This window comes from Malassezia globosa (assembly GCF_000181695.2).
Source record: "Malassezia globosa CBS 7966 chromosome Unknown mgl_sf_9.1, whole genome shotgun sequence".
NCBI lineage: Eukaryota > Fungi > Basidiomycota > Malasseziomycetes > Malasseziales > Malasseziaceae > Malassezia > Malassezia globosa.
This window is the reverse complement of record NW_001849862.1, coordinates 267,414-287,281: the sequence shown is the minus strand read 5'-3', so window position 1 is coordinate 287,281 and position 19,868 is coordinate 267,414. Positions and strand designations below refer to the sequence as shown.

General features: G+C 53.1%; 13 protein-coding genes across 13 annotated transcripts; 8 read left to right on the top strand and 5 right to left on the bottom strand.

Moving 5' to 3' along the window:
• Nucleotides 1-1,268: 1,268 nt before the first annotated feature.
• MGL_3474 (uncharacterized protein) lies at nt 1,269-1,631 on the bottom strand (the record flags this gene model as incomplete). The annotated part of the gene is made up of 1 exon (XM_001729387.1): nt 1,269-1,631. The coding sequence occupies one exon, from the start codon at nt 1,629-1,631 to the stop codon at nt 1,269-1,271; it is 363 nt and encodes a 120-aa protein (XP_001729439.1).
• A 347-nt stretch (nt 1,632-1,978) lies between these two features.
• MGL_3473 (uncharacterized protein) lies at nt 1,979-2,656 on the top strand (the record flags this gene model as incomplete). Its single annotated transcript, XM_001729386.1, has 1 exon — nt 1,979-2,656. The coding sequence occupies one exon, from the start codon at nt 1,979-1,981 to the stop codon at nt 2,654-2,656; it is 678 nt and encodes a 225-aa protein (XP_001729438.1).
• Nucleotides 2,657-2,711: 55 nt separating this feature from the next.
• On the top strand, nt 2,712-3,302 carry MGL_3472 (uncharacterized protein; the record flags this gene model as incomplete). Its single annotated transcript, XM_001729385.1, has 1 exon — nt 2,712-3,302. The coding sequence occupies one exon, from the start codon at nt 2,712-2,714 to the stop codon at nt 3,300-3,302; it is 591 nt and encodes a 196-aa protein (XP_001729437.1).
• A 193-nt stretch (nt 3,303-3,495) lies between these two features.
• On the bottom strand, nt 3,496-4,512 carry MGL_3471 (uncharacterized protein; the record flags this gene model as incomplete). Its single annotated transcript, XM_001729384.1, has 1 exon — nt 3,496-4,512. One exon carries the CDS (start codon nt 4,510-4,512, stop codon nt 3,496-3,498), a length of 1,017 nt encoding a protein of 338 aa, XP_001729436.1.
• A 948-nt stretch (nt 4,513-5,460) lies between these two features.
• On the top strand, nt 5,461-7,353 carry MGL_3470 (uncharacterized protein; the record flags this gene model as incomplete). Its single annotated transcript, XM_001729383.1, has 1 exon — nt 5,461-7,353. One exon carries the CDS (start codon nt 5,461-5,463, stop codon nt 7,351-7,353), a length of 1,893 nt encoding a protein of 630 aa, XP_001729435.1.
• A 309-nt stretch (nt 7,354-7,662) lies between these two features.
• Nucleotides 7,663-8,139, bottom strand: MGL_3469 (uncharacterized protein; the record flags this gene model as incomplete). Its single annotated transcript, XM_001729382.1, has 1 exon — nt 7,663-8,139. One exon carries the CDS (start codon nt 8,137-8,139, stop codon nt 7,663-7,665), a length of 477 nt encoding a protein of 158 aa, XP_001729434.1.
• A 396-nt stretch (nt 8,140-8,535) lies between these two features.
• On the bottom strand, nt 8,536-9,212 carry MGL_3468 (uncharacterized protein; the record flags this gene model as incomplete). Its single annotated transcript, XM_001729381.1, has 3 exons — nt 8,536-8,733; nt 8,799-8,935; nt 8,981-9,212. 3 exons carry the CDS (start codon nt 9,210-9,212, stop codon nt 8,536-8,538), a joined length of 567 nt encoding a protein of 188 aa, XP_001729433.1.
• A 778-nt stretch (nt 9,213-9,990) lies between these two features.
• On the top strand, nt 9,991-11,622 carry MGL_3467 (uncharacterized protein; the record flags this gene model as incomplete). The annotated part of the gene is made up of 1 exon (XM_001729380.1): nt 9,991-11,622. One exon carries the CDS (start codon nt 9,991-9,993, stop codon nt 11,620-11,622), a length of 1,632 nt encoding a protein of 543 aa, XP_001729432.1.
• Nucleotides 11,623-11,773: 151 nt separating this feature from the next.
• Nucleotides 11,774-12,712, bottom strand: MGL_3466 (uncharacterized protein; the record flags this gene model as incomplete). The annotated part of the gene is made up of 1 exon (XM_001729379.1): nt 11,774-12,712. One exon carries the CDS (start codon nt 12,710-12,712, stop codon nt 11,774-11,776), a length of 939 nt encoding a protein of 312 aa, XP_001729431.1.
• A 784-nt stretch (nt 12,713-13,496) lies between these two features.
• Nucleotides 13,497-14,765, top strand: MGL_3465 (uncharacterized protein; the record flags this gene model as incomplete). The annotated part of the gene is made up of 1 exon (XM_001729378.1): nt 13,497-14,765. The coding sequence occupies one exon, from the start codon at nt 13,497-13,499 to the stop codon at nt 14,763-14,765; it is 1,269 nt and encodes a 422-aa protein (XP_001729430.1).
• A 214-nt stretch (nt 14,766-14,979) lies between these two features.
• On the top strand, nt 14,980-15,533 carry MGL_3464 (uncharacterized protein; the record flags this gene model as incomplete). The annotated part of the gene is made up of 2 exons (XM_001729377.1): nt 14,980-15,045; nt 15,105-15,533. 2 exons carry the CDS (start codon nt 14,980-14,982, stop codon nt 15,531-15,533), a joined length of 495 nt encoding a protein of 164 aa, XP_001729429.1.
• Nucleotides 15,534-16,154: 621 nt separating this feature from the next.
• MGL_3463 (uncharacterized protein) lies at nt 16,155-18,128 on the top strand (the record flags this gene model as incomplete). The annotated part of the gene is made up of 1 exon (XM_001729376.1): nt 16,155-18,128. One exon carries the CDS (start codon nt 16,155-16,157, stop codon nt 18,126-18,128), a length of 1,974 nt encoding a protein of 657 aa, XP_001729428.1.
• A 1,027-nt stretch (nt 18,129-19,155) lies between these two features.
• MGL_3462 (uncharacterized protein) lies at nt 19,156-19,800 on the top strand (the record flags this gene model as incomplete). The annotated part of the gene is made up of 1 exon (XM_001729375.1): nt 19,156-19,800. One exon carries the CDS (start codon nt 19,156-19,158, stop codon nt 19,798-19,800), a length of 645 nt encoding a protein of 214 aa, XP_001729427.1.
• Nucleotides 19,801-19,868: the final 68 nt, after the last annotated feature.

The following is a 19,868-nucleotide window of genomic DNA, read 5'->3' as shown; positions in this document are numbered from 1 at the left end:
GGTGCCTGTGGTAAGGACATTGGGTAGGGAGAAGCTCGCAAATTGAAGTCGATCACCTGGCGAAGTTGTAGCTAAGGAGTCAGGGGCAGCGGGTGGCGCCGACTGCAATGAGTCTGCACCCGATGTGTCATCTTGTGTCTTGCCCTCCGTCTTGACACTTTCTGTATTAAGCGGAGGTTGTACTGACGTGTCCGTGGTAGTATGACTCGAAAATGTGTCGGGATCCCAAATACCCGCAGCACGACAGATATGGTGAATAGCTTGCGCTGCAGCACTACGCGTGTCCCAGCTTTTCGACAAAAGAAGTGGCACAACACGTGCCAATAATGTCAACACCTCGTTCCATTCGCCATCCGTCCCACGGTACACGGTACGGAACGTATCAGAATCGGGCGCAGACGTTGACGACAAGCTTTCGTTCGAAGTACTTGCTCCACGCACACGCAGTGCAGCGATCTGACCCAGCTGCGTAGCTGCTGTAGTACGGATCAGGGATGATGAGCCAATGTCTAACAGCGACACAAGGCGATCCAACCGAGTCGCTGGCGTGTTGTGACTCATTTCACGAAATACAGGTTGTGCGCACGTTCACGCGAGTGAACAAAATACTGACAGCAGAGACAATACCTACAGTTCAATAAGGCAAGCTGTGATCCTGCGACCTATCATACAATGCTGGATGCCCGCAGCCTTGCTCTCACCCCGCAAGCTCGCTTGCGAGCAGCTACCACACCAATTCTTTCTATATATATATTTATTTATTTAGGTACAAGGGTCACGCTCTTACGAACGGAAGGGGGTGCAGACCAGACGGGCTTAATTCCACGACCCGATCTGCACTGGCCACGTTGGCCGATTCTTCCGACATCGAACGCCCACAACCCATTACCCCTAATCTATATTTCCTTGTCAGCCCACACAAGATATGTGGCTATGCGCAAGCATATGGCAGCGACTCTCACCGCCGCGCAGATGAGCAGCCGATCATTTTTGGAGATACTTTCGAAAGTATATACTCTGATGGTACAAATGGGATCTATGATATAGAAATAGTAACAAGCTACCATTACTCTAGCGATCTTCGGCCCATTCCTGTAGGTGTGAGCTTTCTACAAAATGTACAGGAAATGCAGCCAACGTACGTTTTCGCGACGAATCTGCGCCTCTTCTTCCGGCGTAAAGTCATTCTGAATATTGAATAGTTTACGGATTTCCTCAGGCTGCTTTCCTTTGATCATGTTTGCACTGGCATGAGTTGGGACACGTCGTCATACGTACACTGTCTTGCACCCGATATCGAGAAGGCTCTTGATATCGAGATAGTTGGCCGCTAAAATGATTTCGAACAGCATTTCCTGGTCAACCTGAATAAACTTGGCATCCCATTCGGATATGTCTGTGGCGCGACGACGCATTTCGTCAGTGTCATCAGCGGGCACAGGTGGATCGTGCCGGTGGTGACTGCAGTATTCAAGCACTTTGGTAAGTACACTGGAGCTAACATTGGGCAATGGAATAGGCTGGTCTGTCTCGCCAATGTCTTCGATCATCTGCTTGATCAAAACAGACCGCTCTGCCACATCGCGATCCACGGTGAAATGCTCATTGTCCGACGTCGTAAGCAGCACCATCGCTGGCTTACTCGGGTGTGAGATCGAGTGTGGAGGAAATCTCCAGGTGCGCACGAGGGTCGGCAGTTTGCGTTGGCCCTGACCGTCGTGTGATCGCAGCGCGTGAGAGGCCGGCCAAAGGGGTCCGTCACAACATCCATGACTGTCTACGCCTGCGCCCAGTTACATCACGTGATACGCGAGAGCCCTGGCAGTCTTCGAACACCGCGCTGTCTCTCTTTACATACTGCTCTTGTCTGCCATCCCCGTCGCTGACAGACACCTGTTGTTTGACAGGCGCTCAGAAGCAGCACCTTCCCGGACGTCTTTCATTGTAAGGTGATTTAGCGCAAGTCGACATCCGCAGTATGTCCATGCCACTGCTGCGCATGTCGCTGCGTGCGCCAATGCCAATGCCGCTGAGGCAGCGTGCCATCTCGACGGCGCGTGCGCGACAAGCGCCTGTGCAGCAGCCGATCGAGCGGCTCGGCTCTGGTGCGCCGGTGGCTGTACATACGGATGGGACGCCTATCATGCCACCGCTGCATTCACTAGGACACGCTATGAGCACCAATGAACAGCAGCGCACCACTGTCCCATCTCGACGTGAACGACGAGGTGCGAAAAAGCAACAACGGATTATGACGCGCGAGACTCGCAAGCGCAATACGATTGCAGCTCGCTTGGGTGTGGCGGATAAAAAGCTCTCGCCATACGTACGGACAGACCAACAATTCAAGATGTTCAAGCCCATCACCAAGTCCATTCGTTGGTTGCGGTACCCGTTGAGTCCCAACTTGCATCGCGGCAGACCTGTGCGTGAACTGACAATTCCAAAGCGTGGAAGTGGTGGTCGTAATCACCATGGACACATAACAGTACGTGGACGTGGTGGTGGACATCGCCGTAGGTTGCGTCTCGTGGACTTTTATCGTTGGGAGCCCGGTGAGCAGCGTGTGGTGCGGCTTGAGTACGATCCTAGTCCGCAGTGCGCAACAATAAGCACTGATCCAGCAACAACAAGAGACGGGTCGCTTGAGCTATAATTTCTTCGCGCCAGATGAGCTTGTCGTCGGCGACACCGTCGAAAGCTACCGTACTATGAAACGCGAGCTGCACGAAGATTCGAGCCTGAACCTAGGTATTTTCCGTACGCAAGCAATTCGCCCCGGAAATGTGCTTCCATTGCGCATGATTCCCATCGGCACAACCATCCACGCTATCTCGCTCCTGCCGCTAGGGCCAGCCAAGCTTGTGCGTGCTGCGGGTACATTTGGCCAGCTCGTGACGTTCTCATCTCTCCGCAAGAATGTCGACCTGGGCGAATCAGAAGATCTGACGCGTCATACGCATGCCCAAGTGCGTCTTTCTAGCGGCGAAGTGCGTCTCGTGCCAATCGACTGCTGCGCGACAATTGGCGCTGTGAGCAACAAGGACCATCAACATATACGCCTCGGCAAGGCTGGACGCAGTCGCTGGCTCGGCAGGCGGCCCAAGGTCCGTGGTGTGGCGATGAATCCTTGCGACCACCCTCATGGTGGTGGCCGTGGCAAGTCCAAGTCGAACAAGGCACCACGTTCCATTTATGGATTCCCACTCAAGTTCCAGCGCACTCGCCGCCCTGGTACACGTGGTGGCAACCGTATGGTGGTTCGTGCACGTCCGCGTCGCAACGGCAAGCGGACTGGCTAAAACATGACGAGTGGATTTTTTTAGAAAAAAAAAAAGTTGACTAGCGGGTCAGATAACGACGGTATGCAAGTAGATTGGGTCGCTCCTGTTTCGTAGACCACGATAACGACATAATACTATGCGCTGCTCACTACGAGACGTCAGGGGGAGGGTTATTTTGCATTTTGATTCCTGGCTTTGATGTTTGTACCGTTTACTTCTTGAGGCGCTGGCGTTCAGCACGCTGGCGCTTACGAAGCTTCTTGTATTTGTGCTTGTTCATCTTCTTCCTGCGTTTTCTTCGCACGCTATCAAGCGAGACAGTGGGGTGCGAGGAAACAGGCGGTGCTTCCATAGTTGTCGCAACGAAGGCACGCCAAGCATGATCCGCCTTCACACGCGTCTGCACAAGACCGTGTGTAAGCCACAAATGTGCATCTTCGTCGGCAGTATCAATGGCATCCATAGAGCGAGCGCGAACACGTCGTCGTGCTACGTGTCGCGCAGCTGGCGGCACATATGGCTGCGTGTGAGAACCGAGATGCGTCGCGACGCCAGGAGCCCAATCTTTGTGTGGCCCTGCTGGCTCGCCAAGAACAACAAGCTCAGCTTCTGCGCCGAGTCGTGACGCTCGCTCCAAGTCCAGGCCGTGCTCTCTCGCGTTTGCCATCACCTGCTCGCGCTCCTCAGCATCGCGCTCCATCCTTTCGATCCTTTGCGATGCAGCGACTACAGTGGGAGACGGCAAAAGCGACGCGACTGCACCGCGGGCGCGAGTGCGTCGGGCGATACGTGACTTGCGTGACGTAGGAACTGAAGGACAAGAAACATGAAGTTGAGACAAATGGTCGAGCAGATTGGCGAACGTATCGGTATCGACGCGGCGTGCGCGACGACGCCACACACTGCGTTCAGGCACAACAAGCGGCTCTGATTCCATCATTAGGGTATCACCCTCCATTATGCGCAGCGAGCGAGCAGGCAATTGTTCATGCTCCAGGAGAGGACGATGTTGTGCATACAAGCGCTGTAAGCCCAAGCTGCGTTCACTCGTAGGTGGCGGATTCGCCGAAGGAACGGCGCCTACTTTCGATGCCAAGTGGATATGACCGGTTGTCGAGGCAAGCATCGTCCTCTGCCGATGCGCACAACGTGGCGCCAACGGCGCCACGGCCGTGCTTAGGGCCGCGCGTGCATGAGTCATGCGGAGCGATAAGACGTTCTTCCGCATCGTGACACGCGACGTGAAATAGGCAACGACAAGCTCGTTCAGAGAACGTGTTTGTGCGCCAAGGAGACAGCTCAAAGACACACTAAAATCGAGGTGACGACGCACAATGAAACAGACCGCTGACGCACTCGCTCAACGCAGTCACGCACACGTACCCAAGCCCCAAAAGGTGCATGCAAGCAGAGACATGGCCACGTGATAATGCAATTAGCCGCCGCACGCACTTGCGCACGTTAATGCGAGCAAAGGGAGAACGATTAGTGGATCGGTTTAACGGCGGGGGGGAAGGCTACTGAAACATGTCCTAAAGGCCGTCTGTAACACGAACTAATACACAAATAACAATTCGTAGGAGTTCGCCGAAGCTACTGAAGGAATGGCCCCTAACTGGCCAAGCACACACAGTCAGTCACGAGCGACTCGCCCAGTACACAGGACGGCCGACGCCGCGCACCCCATTCAGTTCTTGCCATGCGAGGGGGACCGTGGCACAAACAGTGTGTAAATCCACATACCTCCACAAGCTGTCGAATTCATGCAGTCAGCAACATAAAAGAAACAAGGAAAATCCAGCTATTTGCCCAATCACACTCCCGAGTTGATGCCCGCGAACGCTCAGAGGCCACGGATGCCGCTGTGCAGGGGGGGAAGGGAATAGGACCTGGGACGTGGGAATGGGTAGAAACAGTGGCAGAGGCGGAGGCACAGGCAGAGGCACAGGCAGAGGCAAAGGCGGCGGAGGCGGAGGCGGACATTGAAGCCACTCGACCCAAGCAGCGACGTGCCCGTGAGTCCAGCGTTAACCTAAGCCATTTGTAGCAGGGGGGTTCAACTGACCGGGAAGAGATCGCTCGCGCGCTCGCTCTCCTTGGCTTTCGTTCAAACAACTGTGAGAAGACCTAGTGCGGCGACAAGCCTCGTCGTCGAGAGAAGAGAGATTCCGAGGATATGGCGACTGTTGTTCCCCGGCTGAAAAAGCGGAGACTCTCGCCACACACCGCGACCTCACAGATTGGCATGGATCTTCCTCCGTTTATGAACATGCCCGCAGCATCCATCGCTGCTCCCGCACACACATATTTGGCTGCTCCTTCAGACGTGCACACCAATCTGTTCACATATCCCACGACTTGGAACCCTGTATCACCCCATGCTTTGGACCCCACATCGTCCTCCTCGATGGTGATGACCCCAACCGCTGCAACATCTACAACCGCTACATCTAGTGCACCTTTAATGCGCCCACCATCGTCTCGTGCATGTGTGCACGAGATGATCAACGGTCGCGAGCAGCAGGTGTTCCTCGTGAGTGATGATGATGACGATGATGATGATAAGAATCATGGTGGCGACGGCCATGAGAACGAAGACGAGAATGACTACGACGCCCCTCCTGCTTCACCACTTTCTCGCCCAACCTTCTCAAATGCCAACACCAGCAGCTCAGCATACTTACACGGTGGGAAACGCAAGTCACTCGCTCCCTGGCAGCTAAACGAAATACCATCGAAGCGTCGACGTCCCAATGAATATGTAGATTCGGTCTTTGCGCCTTCCACGGTCGAGCCGCCTCCTCCCGCCACGTCCACACTCACCTCAGCATGTGTTCCAGCACCGCCGCGCCCACAACAAACGACAACAGCTGCACCGAATCTTTCCCATGTGTCAACGCTAGCGAAATTTCCCGCTCCAGCGCCATCTCTGCCGTACCAATTAGATGCGTGGCATTCATCCTACGGAGCACCTCCGTCTTTGCCACGCACTGAACCTCCCATCGCACTAGACGACAGAGACGGACACATTATTGTCCGAGAGGGTGAATTCATCACTCCTCGGTACCAGATCCAAAAACTGTTGGGACAAGGCACGTTCGGCAAAGTCGTGCAATGTTATGACCGCAAACTGCACAAACTCGTCGCCATCAAAGTAATTCGAGCTGTGCAGAAGTACCGAGATGCGAGCCAAATCGAAATTCGTGTTCTGCGATGCTTGCGTCAAAATGACCCGGCCAATGAGCACCAGTGCGTCCAATTGCTTGAGACGTTCGACTTTAGGAACCATGTGTGTATTGTATCAGACCTGCTAGATCGCAGTGTATTTGACTTCCTCAAAGACAATAAATTCCAACCATTTCCGTGTCGCGATATTTGGCTATTTGCAAAGCAGTTGCTGAATAGCGTCGCATTCCTGCACAGACTATCCCTCATTCATACGGACCTGAAGCCGGAAAACGTTCTTTTGGTCGATGCGTCCTTCGACCTTGTCGCGACATCACGACGCTCGAACGCGCGCAAGAAACGTGTTCTGCGTAATGCAGAGATTCGCCTGATCGACTTCGGCAGTGCGACATTTAGCAATGAGTATCACTCTGGCGTCGTGTCGACTCGACACTACAGGGCGCCGGAAATCATCCTCGGCATGGGTTGGTCGTTCCCTTGTGATGTTTGGTCCATTGGATGTATTCTAGTCGAGTTCTTCACAGGTGAGGCCCTATTCCAAACCCATGATAATCTTGAGCATCTTGCAATGATGGAAATGGTACTCGGGAAATTACCAGATGATTACAGACGCAAAGCCGAGACGTACAAGCCAGAGTACTTCTATCACGGCCATCTCGATTATCCGCGTCCTGAAACGACGAAGCAAAGTAGGCGTTATGTCCAAAGTATGAAGCCGCTACAAGACATAATTTCCGGCCCCCCATCATACGCTAAACACCAGCGCGAATTCGTCTCGCTACTTCGTCGGCTCCTGGAATTCGATCCAGCCAAACGCATAACTGTTGAAGATGCCCTTAAGCACCCCTACTTCCAATTGGACCCCAACGAAGTGCCGCCATGATACGCCTCCTGAATGTGGGTTCGTTCAACGCCTTCTTCCCTCCAGTCCCTTTCACACCTTGTTATATATTTATATAGATAGATAGATTTTATCCCTATCACAATTGTATCGTAAGATCCTTTAGGAGCGTCGCTGTAGTCAGCACAATACCACGCACTCTTGTAGGTCAACCCCAGTTTTGCACGCCTGACGCACTTGTCCTATTCTGTCTCGCACAATGCACTATAGTCGCTCACAAACCTGCGGCAATGAAAAGATTGCATTTTTTAAGCTCAGCTACCAACTGGCTCTACACAAACACGAACCCCATTACTCTGGCTTCGTAGTGCCCTCCTGGAACAGGTAGGTCAGGTGGCACTTACCACAGTACTGGCGGTTGTGGTGCCAGGCCATGAAGATGCCTGGACCACACTCAGGCGATGGGCACTCGCGGCGGAGCTGCTTCACCGAGCCGTCATCGTTGATGCGGTAGTACTTGAGCGTGGCCATCTTGACCTTGCGGTGTTTGTGCTTGATCTTCTTGGGAGTCGTGTACGTCTTCTTCTTGCGCTTCTTGGCACCACCACGCAAACGAAGCACGAGGTGCAAGGTCGACTCCTTCTGAATGTTGTAGTCACTCAGAGTACGGCCATCCTCGAGCTGCTTACCAGCGAAGATCAGGCGCTGTTGGTCCGGAGGAATACCCTCCTTGTCCTGAATCTTCGCCTTGACATTCTCAATCGTGTCCGACGATTCCACCTCGAGGGTGATCGTCTTGCCCGTCAGGGTCTTGACGAACACTTGCATGGCGAACAGCTAACCAAACAGTGTGTGGCGTCCTTGCAGCTCGACGACAAGTGTAAAGAAGCAAGATCTTCGGCCCTGCTCACCTTGTGTATGTGAGAGGGTCGAGACACCGTGGGAAAGTTGTATATCACGTGAAAACTATCTCGAAATGTGGAGGTCAGCCTCCATCAACTATCATCCATCTTTCGTTGTTGTCGTCTGCGCGGGGCGAAAAAAAATCAAGTTACGTGCACTCGACAAAAACATATGAACCCATGCATGCGCACTTGGTCGACTAATTCATTTCAGATACAGGGTGGGCCGGATGGTTGATCCACATGGCACGTGACGAAAGCAGTCCGTTCACTTGGGCCATGTCAAGGTAGGTGGAACATCAATCACTAAGTAGGAACATAATCAATGGCGCATAGGCGATAAGCTGCGTTCACGCGCAGGTCGACGGCTTCCACCGCGCGCGTGCGGAGGCTGCTTCGGTGGTTGCACAAATGCATAATCAGCATCCAGCGGTTGCTCAAGGAGAGTCAAACCCCGCTTGCACGCATCAATCGCATTCTCTGCTTCTTGCTGTGTCTTGTATTGGATCAGTGCATACCCCTGGATTCTGTCAGAAATCCGTACAAACCAGGAAAAGGCCTAGCTAAGTAAAGATATACACATACCTTAACAAATCCAGTTCGTCGGTCCAAATTTAGGTGCAAATCTTGGACTTTGCCATACTCCATGAATAAGTCCATAACGTCCTCTTCTAAGGCTTCTTCGTGGATATTGGTGACGACAAGGACCCATCCCTCCATAGCTTTTTTGCGTCAGTACATGCTTTCACACAAGAAATATGACATACATCGCACTGCCTTTGTTTCGTTAAAACGCTCTTTCACACCATCATCGTCATCAACTTTGTCCATCTCAACATCCAGCTGTTCGAATCCCTGCGACTTGACGCCATCCGGTTCGCTTGAATCGTTTGCACCAAATCCTCGTCCTCTCCGACGGATTCTCGCATCTTTTATATCAGTTGATGATGCCCATACCATATACGCACCATGATCAAACTCCATGCGATCGTCCTCCATGATCTGGGATGCAGCGGACGAATCTTGGGTCAGTGCTGCTGCACGCTCCATCGAACCCAGTCTTGCACGCGCACACACACACACACATGCATGCACACACGTCGCCTCCACTCTCTGGCCGCCTACCTGAAAAGACCATCGACGACCCGACCGCCATGTGCGCACGTGATGTGCATCTGCGCCTCCTTCACGTTCATCACGACGACGCTCGCGTCGACGACGTGCGTGGATGGACCAGCAACATGACCAAGCAGAGTGAACTCGTTCGGCATGTGTCGCACCTTTTGGAATCGCGTTTGCCATTGATGTTATCGTCGCTTCAGCAACGGAAACAACAGATGCATGTCGGACGTCTTGATGCACATACTGCACAGGCTGAGCTCGTTCCACACATCCGTGACGAACTTGCGCACGCTTTCCACGAGGCCAACGCGGCATGCACGAATGCACGGTCCAATGTGACGAAACCTGGTCTGTGGGACGAACTTCTAAGCTCTAGTATTTGGACGCTTGTACACTCCTACATTCTGGCACATGATAGTGTAGACGATGCGTTTGATCGCTTGGACGTGGCTTTGTGCCTGGTTCGATCCAGTAAGTGGTTCCTATGTTGCGAATCACCAGCTAACTCGAACCGCAGATATAGCAGACCCAAGCCTTCCATTAGCAGCGCTTGAAGACCTAATGGAGCAATCCACTATAATCACTTGCACGGACCTCTTCACTTACGCAGAGGCTCGGTTACCGCTCTTGAAAGAGGTAAGCATGCGTCCATGACATGACTTCTAATGCAAAGAACATGGTTCCCACATCTGGAAAAGGACTAGTGCTCTTGCGGCTGTGCAATGAGCTTCTTCGACGTCTGTCAAAAACCCATCCACAGCATACTATGCTTGCAGGACGTATCTTTCTGCTTCTCTCGTCGACATTCGCTATCAGTGAGCGGAGCGGTGTGAACTTGAAAGGCGAATTTGACACGAATCAGACCATTGACATTGAGGCCGTAAATGAACATTGTGAGCCGCCCAGTGAGACGAAGCCTGAGATTCTGATTCATCATCCCCAGTTCTACGTGCTGTTTTGGTCCTTACAACGCTACTTCACCAACCCTACCCTATTATTTAGTGAGTCAGACGCGCCAGGCGCCAAAGCGGCTGAAGCTCTTGGACTGCAAGAGAGGCAGGCATCAACGCCTATGCACACATTCCAGACGGGAATCCAGTGTGTCTTGGATGTGATGCGCTGGTTAAACAAGAAGAGTGATTCTCCACCTAAGACGAAGCGCGCCCGCTTCGAAACGAGCGCTTCATCACCCACGTATCCACGATACCGCTGCACACAAACACTTTTTGGATACGAGCTTCACAACTTGGCATTTCAGCAACAATATCTCGTGCAATGTCTCATCACGTTTCAGTACTTGCTTGGACAAACGAGTGCAACTCACGAACAATCGAAGGAATGGAAAAACAAGTTGCTCGTTCCTATGCATACCCTGAAACAAGAGGAAGAGCAATGGCTCCGTAAGACGTGGCGCCAAATCCAAACTGTTCTGCGGGAGTCCAGCCAGGAAGGCAGAGTGTTTCTGGATGCTGTGCTGATGCTACTGCGCCGGGAAAGCAGTTGGATCCGGTGGAAGGCGGCTAGCGCGCCGTCTTTCCACAAGGATGCACTGAATCCGGACACTCTGCAGGCCTGGTCCGACAAGATCCGCACCACCTTTGCCCAGCAAGAGCCCTGGTTTCCGCATGCCCTCGGCACACCAGAACTTTCGCGACTGTGGGAAGATGGATTCCACGTGGCTGAACCTTCAGAAATGCATGTGAATGACGAAGAAGGCCATGACAAGACCATTCGCACGGATGGTTGGGAAGAGCTAAAATTTCCTCGTGCACCGCCGTCTTTGCGCTCGCTGTGTCGTGCGATAGAGCATTGTACAGACCCCGATCAAGCTCAGAGTTTGTCATGGCGTGCATTGCGATGTGCGAGCCTTGAGCATCTGCATGTATTTGCACGCATGCGGGCGCTCGATGATATCCCCAGCCTAGTGCAGGCCATCGACGATGAGCACAATGATATTCCTTACGAGGTTAGCATTATTGGTGAGGAACCGAGCACAGAGGATGACGATAATGAGCACCAACATGCCGACGTAGACGCGATCGATGTGGACGACTCTGCAGAGCAGATTGCCCACTTCGAGCACAAGGCAACGTCGACAATTATCCACACTCTTACACTGAGAATCAGACAAAGTCTTCTGTGTCCAGCATTCGTTCACCTGAAGCTAGGCGCGAATCCCCATCGTCGCCCCCGCCTGCTGATCACTCAGCCGATACACGCCAATATCCAGTTACGTCGAGGCCGCGCCAGTATCACAAAGTCACGAGGACATGATCCCTACCAATAGCGACGATGCGCCGCCTTCCCACCATCGCGAACGCTCATCCTCACTATCGTCCTCATCTTCATCCCCACTTTCGTCATCCGTTGACGCGGATGCTGATGCCACTTTCATGACAGCCCCAGGTCATGATGGTCACATGACTTAGACGCGTAGGTTAACGTCGGCGACGGCGTTTCCGCATCGTTGTACGTGCCTCGAGCTGTGCACGGAGTGCCTCCAGCAAGGCTTTGGGGTCCTTCACGACATCACGTGGTACGGCTTCGTGAGCCGCCTTGTAAGCCTTCGAAGATGGCGCTTGTGTCTCGAGCTTATGGATTTCCGCCCCCAGTCGCTTACACAATTGTTGAATGCCGTCGATAACACGTGGGGTTAACACCATCGCACAGGCATTCGACGTGTGCTTGTGATCATGCACATCCTTCTGATGATCTTCGTCCTCGACGACAGACTCAAGACGCTCATACCAACCATGAGCGACATACCACGCGAGGCGCATCAGGTGGGGGAATCGAAACTTGCGAGGCACATGAGTAGCTACTTCCATTTCCTCGATGCGCCAGTGCATCGAGACTTGATAGTCAGTGAGAAAGTTGCCGCCTATTACAAGTGTATCTTCTAGCGTCGAAACAGCATGGATCCAGCCGGCAGGAATGAGCATAGTTTCACCAGTGTGAATATCAACTCTCGTCAAGTTCTGCAGCGCATAGCCGAGCCATTCACTTTCCTGTCGCGCTGACGATGTCCATGCTCTGTATGCAGCAAGATTAGCTGATGTGGGAGGCGCGAACAAGAAACGCTTATGGCCCCATACAACATGGTAATACACGAGTGTGGCAGCAAAATCAATGTGAAAATCGGTAAAAGCCCCTTGAACCCCCATCAAGACATACCGTTGAACTTTGGGCCATTTATTCGCATCTTCATGGCAAGGTCGTCGATTCAATGGCCAATCTCTTTCTACCCAATCATTTTCTCGCACCATCAATGGCGCTTCAACCATCGCTTGGAGAGGTGTACCGGTGATTTCCAAACTAATCACATTCAATAGCTTTTCCCGTTTCGATGCAGGTGTCTCGAAGTAATCAGCCCACATTGCCAATGTCCACGCGCGTGAAGACATCTGTGTTCCAACATCAATTACTTCCACATGAGTATTTGGCCCCACAAGCCGAGCAACATCACGGATTGTTGTGTGGCGCGGTGGCATTCGCATGCCTGGAATATGAGAACCTGGGTTCATGCAATCTTCAGCATGCGCAGGCGCAAGTACTGGTGATTCCAGGGCATTATTTGTATTAGCTAGCCAATCTGTCGTCCAACACGCGCCTGAAACACGCCGTACACGTTCAGGCCAATCGTCATACTGTGAGAGCAACAAAGACCATCGGGCCAGAGGATCCGATGGCTTGCCGTCCTGGATCGCAGCATAATCAGTTGCTGGCTTTTCTCGATTTGACCTGCGGAGTGGTGGACGCATTTTGGGTGCAAGGCCTAAATGCGTATTGGCAAGGCATGAAGCACAGTACCATTTCTCATAGTCCTCGACATTTTTCAAGCGGATACATGCTACATGATACCATGTGTTGCAATGTGAGCAAGCAACCCAAACAACCTTGGGTGTGTCAAAGTCAGCTTCAGAACATGCTGGACACGTCTGACTCTCACATGTAGCCTGAGTGTCGAGCTCCTCAGTCCTGCTATGCCTCATGCTGTGGGGAAAAGAACGCTTCCATCAATGCGTGTGGTTGGAACGGACCTCCACTTCGACGCACTCTCGTATGCTTGACATCAACATCTTCGCTATATACACTAAGCATACATTTATTCCTTAGCCTGTCACTGTGCCCTCCATTTGCGCAGCATCTGTAAAAACAGCGATGAATGCTGCTCCCGAAAAAGAACTCGGTAAATTCCTGGGCCTCGATGATGCGACAGTGTCTGAACAAGTCTTACCAATCATTTCATCCCACAAAACTCCCAAAGCCTTGCATGCATACCTTCGCGACTTGATCGGATCTTCACCTGAAGCTATGTCATTGACTGAGCGATTTGTACACTTGCATTTTCCGAAAGAGGAAGAATCTGCGTCTCGTCGTGATGCGAAACCCATCCGTTTAACTCCAAGCACATTGAAAAGCGCGCTTGCAGAAGCTGATCAGCGCGCGAAACCACGACATTTGGAGCCTACACCGGAGATGAAGGCTCTGGATGCTGAATTGACAATGCTTTCCACGGAACCTTCCTCAGCGAATGCATTTTCATATGCGCCGACACAAGGATACATGTGTTTATGCCAAGGCCAGCAACATGAATTGGCCAAATGGGCGCCACTGTGCGTAGCATGTGGCTTGGTGCTGTGCAACGCGCTCCGTCCCGTCCCTATTGCACCCACATCTATATGCCCGTCGTGTCAAACCAGTCCTATCGTTTCTACCAAGGATCGCATGCGCTTGCTGAGTGAAATGGCTGGACTACGCGAGCACTTGGCGCAAGAGCAAGCAGAGCAGGAATCGCGGCGACATGCTGAGTGGACGGCTCAGCGACTTAGTGGACAGTTGCCAGAGCAGGCATTCCCTGCATTGAATGAACGTCCGTCCAGTCTAGCAAGACCTACACCTACGATGCAAGGTAAGGTGCCGCGCAGTCGGACGCTACATCTTGATCTGAAAACACACAAAGTCACCGTCTCGAACTCTCGACCCAAGTCAAGTGCAAGTGCATCAGAGACGTCTAGCACCCACACTTCAAAAAGAAACGAAGGTCATAGTGAAGATATGCCCTCGACAGCCGAAGATGGCTCCCCACTCATCTACAATTTCGATGACGATGGATTCAGGTTCCGCTTTGGCAACGCCTTGTCTCATCAAGCGATCAAATCATTCGGCCGGCACTGGTCAGATGTGCCTGCCTCCTCTATCACATGTACCTATATGCCTTCAAACACACGCGACATGCCTTTACCTACATTTGAGACTGAAGAATTGACCGAGGTGCCTGAGCTCGATTCACTGCTTCAACGCAGACCGCCAGGAAGTGCATCGGATTCACGCCATCGGAACAGGCAAAGTGCCACGGCCGAGGCTCTTTCCCGTAGTCAGGGGCGCAAGACTGGTAAGCCAGGACGTCGGCGGCGCCCTGGTAAGTAGTGCGCTCGATATGTACGCGCTCGGCAACTGGGGTTCTCCAATGTGTGGAGCAAGAAACACATTGTCGTGTCATGACTGCGCCCGCCTGAGCGCCGTGGTGCTCCTCCAGATTATGGTCACGTGATGATATGCGGAGCGTCGCGGGTCCGTTCGTCTGTCCGCAACGCTACCTGACTAGAGCTTTTGAGTGCTTTTGGTGCATTACCGCGGCGAAATGGGTTTCTTTTCTTCGTTTACTGATGCCTCAAAAGCACAAGACGAGTCAGTTGATACGTTCGAGGTATGTACTGAATTCGAGGCTTTCATTCAGACCGGTGGCTGATGCTTTCTCCCCTGTAGATTGGCCGCACCTTGTTGAACAAGCTCGAGGCCGCACAACCGGATTCATCAGCGCCTGGGCCAGAAGCATCGCGACAGAGTGTGCTGGATGAGAATGTGCAAAAGAAACTGAGTGAGGAGCTCGCGAAATTGCGAAAGCAGGAGAAAGAGGTGCAGATGCAAATTAACTTGGCCCTGGAAAAGGAGAACTTGGACCGTGAGGACAAGCCATGGTTTGGTCGCAAAGACAAAGGTCAGAGCAGCCATGTGATGCAGCAGGAGCTGGATCGTATCAAAGCACAAGTCGAAAAGTACAAACGGCGTGACATGTCGTCATTCCCAGACTTGCAAAAAGCTCGTGAAGCGGTCGTTCAATGCTACCGGTACGTGCGTCCACATACAAGCATGCTTGCACACCTGCCTCACTTGCACGCCAAGATTAAGTACTAACAAGTGTCCCAGAGAAAACCCATCCCGGACACTCGACTGCTATCGAGAAGTCGAGGAATTCAAAAAAGCTTTTGCTACTGCCGAAAAGGTATGTGTATGGAAAGCCTCGAAGTACCAGAGACTCATCTATCTAGAACGTGATGGCTGCTTGGAAGTAATAATACATGTAGAAAAGAAGATGAGAGTGAGAGAAACCCTGGATTGTGGCATCATCATGGCTCGAATAAACATGAACCATAGCGATGTTGACACGCCTACATGTGCATGGACACTTGCGCAAGTCGTCTTACCAACGACGACACGCTGGAAGTGCCGTCGCGCACGCCCACAACGCCAGTCGCACACAGTCGGTTTGACGCTATCCCAATCGGCCGAACAGCCATCGCCCGCGGACCGGACAACTTCGGGTGCATAGGTGGGCGGCCTTTTGGTATCCAATGCGGCGTGTATGATTGGCTGCAGGGGTCCGGCCAACATTGGTATTACACAGTCAACCGCACCTCTTAGCCCCCAATCTCGTCCGCCTGAAGCCACACGGCGAGCCGACGTAATTCCCTCTTTTTTTCTCAGTCACCTCCAGCCACTCTCCTTCTCTGACACAGGCCGACGAGACTCCCGAGGATGATTGCTGGTAGTGCGTTGATGCGCACTGTGTCGCGCACGTCCGTGCCTCGCGCTCATTCGTTGCGTCTATCTGTTCGTGCGAATGCATTCCATGCATCAGCACAGGCTTCGCGTGTCGTTGGCACACAACCCCTTCGTGCGAAAGCCATGTCGAACACACCAGGTATGCCGGACTTGACAAAAGGCTACCCTGTGATCGAGCACGAGTACGATGCTATTGTCGTCGGTGCTGGTGGTGCCGGTTTGCGCGCTGCCTTCGGTCTTGCCGAGGGTGGTCTGAACACGGCGTGTATTACAAAGCTGTTTCCCACGCGCTCTCACACAGTCGCTGCTCAGGGCGGTATCAATGCTGCGCTGGGTAACATGACAGAGGATGACTGGCGCTGGCACATGTATGACACAGTCAAGGGTTCTGACTGGCTTGGTGACCAGGACGCCATTCATTACATGTGCCGTGAAGCGCCGAACACGGTGCTAGAGCTTGAACACTACGGTCTACCATTCTCGCGTACTAAGGAGGGCAAGATTTACCAGCGTGCCTTCGGTGGTCAATCCCTCCACTACGGCAAGGGTGGCCAGGCCTACCGTTGCGCTGCCGCTGCAGACCGCACGGGACATGCTATGCTTCACACTCTGTACGGCCAGTCGCTGCGTCACAATACCACATACTTTATTGAGTACTTTGCCCAGGATCTGATCATGGAAGATGGCGAGTGTGTGGGTGTGATGGCGCTCAACCTGGAAGATGGCACCATCCACCGATTCCGTGCTCACCGCACGGTCCTTGCCACGGGTGGATATGGAAAGGCATACTTCAGTGCTACAAGTGCGCACACTTGCACAGGTGATGGTCTTGCTATGGTGTCGCGTGCCGGTCTGCCCCTTCAGGACCTCGAATTCGTGCAGTTCCACCCAACAGGCATTTATGGTGCGGGCTGTCTCATCACGGAAGGCTCGCGCGGTGAAGGTGGCTATCTTCTCAACTCAGAAGGGGAGCGGTTCATGGAGCGATACGCCCCAACGGCGAAGGACCTGGCCTCGCGTGACGTCGTGTCGCGTTCCATGACAATGGAGATCCGCGATGGCCGTGGTGTCGGTCCTATGAAGGACCACATTTACTTGCAGCTCTCCCACTTGCCTGCTTCGGTGCTGCATGAGCGCCTGCCAGGTATTTCTGAGACTGCCAGTATCTTTGCGGGTGTCGACGTGACAAAAGAGCCTATCCCAGTGTTGCCGACCGTACACTACACAATGGGTGGTATCCCGACGCGTTACACGGGTGAGGTACTCACACAGGACGAGAACGGCAACGACAAGGTTGTTCCTGGTCTGTACGCTGCTGGTGAGACAGCGTGTGTATCGGTGCACGGCGCCAATCGCCTGGGTGCGAACTCTTTGCTGGACATTGTGGTGTTTGGTCGTGCTTGTGCCAGTCACATCCGCGAGAACCTCGAGCCTGGTAAGCCGCACAAGGAACTTAAGGGAGACAATGGTCAACAGGCCATTAATGATCTGGATGCGATCCGCACGGCCGACGGCCCCCGCACGACAGCCGACATCCGTCTGGAGATGCAGCGCGTCATGCAGTCAGATGCCGCCGTGTTCCGTACGCAAAAGACGCTTGAGGAGGGTGTGGAGAAGATTGACAAGGTGGTGAGCGAGTTCCCGAAGGTCGCTGTGAAGGACCGTGGCATGATCTGGAACACGGATCTGACCGAGACGCTGGAGCTTCGCAACCTGCTGAGCAGTGCAGCCCAGACAATGCACTCGGCAGAGGCTCGTAAGGAGTCGCGAGGTGCGCATGCACGCGAAGACTTCACTGAGCGTGATGACGAGAACTGGATGAGGCACACGCTATCATGGTTCGATGAGGAGTCGGGCAAGGTGAGCCTCAAGTACCGTAATGTGATCAGCGACACACTTGATGAAAGCGAGTGCAAGAGTGTGCCGCCGTTCAAGCGTACGTACTAAGTATAGAGTGTGTATCGTAGAGGACTGTGCGTGCGCGATGCGTGGTGTGATAGCTACAATATGACCTGCCCAAGTCACGCGAATATTTGTTGTTGCCGGCCTGCACGCATGAGTGGATGTGGAACCCTGATAAACACTAAAAATCCATAAAATCCGAGAATTTGGCCTTTTTTCAGGGTTTTCGCTCAATTCATGTTTGAGCCAGGTATCGATGTACATGGGATGGGTGGCCTTCCATACACATCTACACCCGCTCATGCTCCCCACATCCCATCAACTATATAGACAAGTATAAATGGCAGCCATGCAGACGTATGATACGAACTTACGGAATCTCGCGCATGCCCCGGCCTGGTCGGCATGAACATCGAAGCGCTTTTCTTGACGCCAGCCGGGCGGCAACAAGGCCAGGCGAATCTCCTCCACACGCGTCACGCCCGGCGATAATGCGACATGGATATGATTAGTGCCACACTCCTCGTCGGTGGGGCAATGTCAAATCGTTTCGTGCACACCATTGCGCCCAACCCTTAGGTATGTGGCAACGGCGTTTTGGTACGTCCATTTGGAGCGCCCATGAAAATCCACTGGTACGTGAGCATACAGGCACACGCTGGCACCCAAGCTCGCTAACTCATCGCGCCAGGGCCTTCCACGAAACGATGCTAAGTACCCGCCAATCATGCCTCGTCGTGGGAGCGGTCCGCAACCAAAACGGCCTATCCCCCACGTAAAACGGGTGATTGCCGTAGCAAGTGGCAAAGGTGGTGTAGGGAAAAGTACAATCGCAGCGAACCTCGCACTGGGACTCGCAGCCACATCAAATGACGTACTAGGGCGTCGCGCTCGCGTTGGACTTTTGGATTTGGATCTGTTCGGCCCAAGCGTGCCAAAACTCATGCACCTCGAAGACCTCGGCGAGCCTGAGCTGACCAAACGTACGTCTCTGCTTGTGGACAATTAGCATCGACTGACGTTTACTGCAGAAAATGCGCTTCTCCCTCTGACGAACTACTCAATTCCGTGCATGTCAATGGGATTCCTCCTTCCACCGCAGTCATCAGGATCCAATGCTGATACTCCGGTCGTGTGGCGCGGACTTATGGTCATGAAGGCGGTCCAGCAACTGCTGTTCGACGTCGATTGGCGCGCTGGTATGACGCCTGATTCAGATCCCATGGCACCCGGACACGAGTCGCTCGATGTGCTTGTGATCGACATGCCGCCGGGCACTGGCGACGTCGCACTGAGTTTGAGCCAACTCGTGCTGGTCGACGGCGCGGTGATTGTAAGCACACCGCAAGAAGTTGCTCTTGTCGACGCGCGTAAGGGCATCACTATGTTTCAAAAAGTTCAAGTCCCGATTTTGGGGCTTGTCCTCAATATGGCGCATTTTCTTGCACCCGACACAGGAAAAACATATCCCATTTTTGGGTCCGCACAGTCTTTTGAAGCTCTCGCGCATCGACTCAATGTTCCTGTTCTTGGCCGCATCCCTCTCGAAATGCATATGTGCTACGGTAGTGACCAGGGCATACCTGAAGTACTTCGTCCACATAGCGACGCGCCTGGCTCAGCTCAGGCTTCCCTGCTGAGCATGGCTCGGCGTACATGGGCTCAGCTGGCTAAAGCAGATAATGCAAAGCATGCGCCCTCGTCCTCTTCTTCATAATTCCTATTCCAACGTACCCGTATTAACGCTTCACTCTATTCCCTACACTATGAAATGGCTCTTGCGAC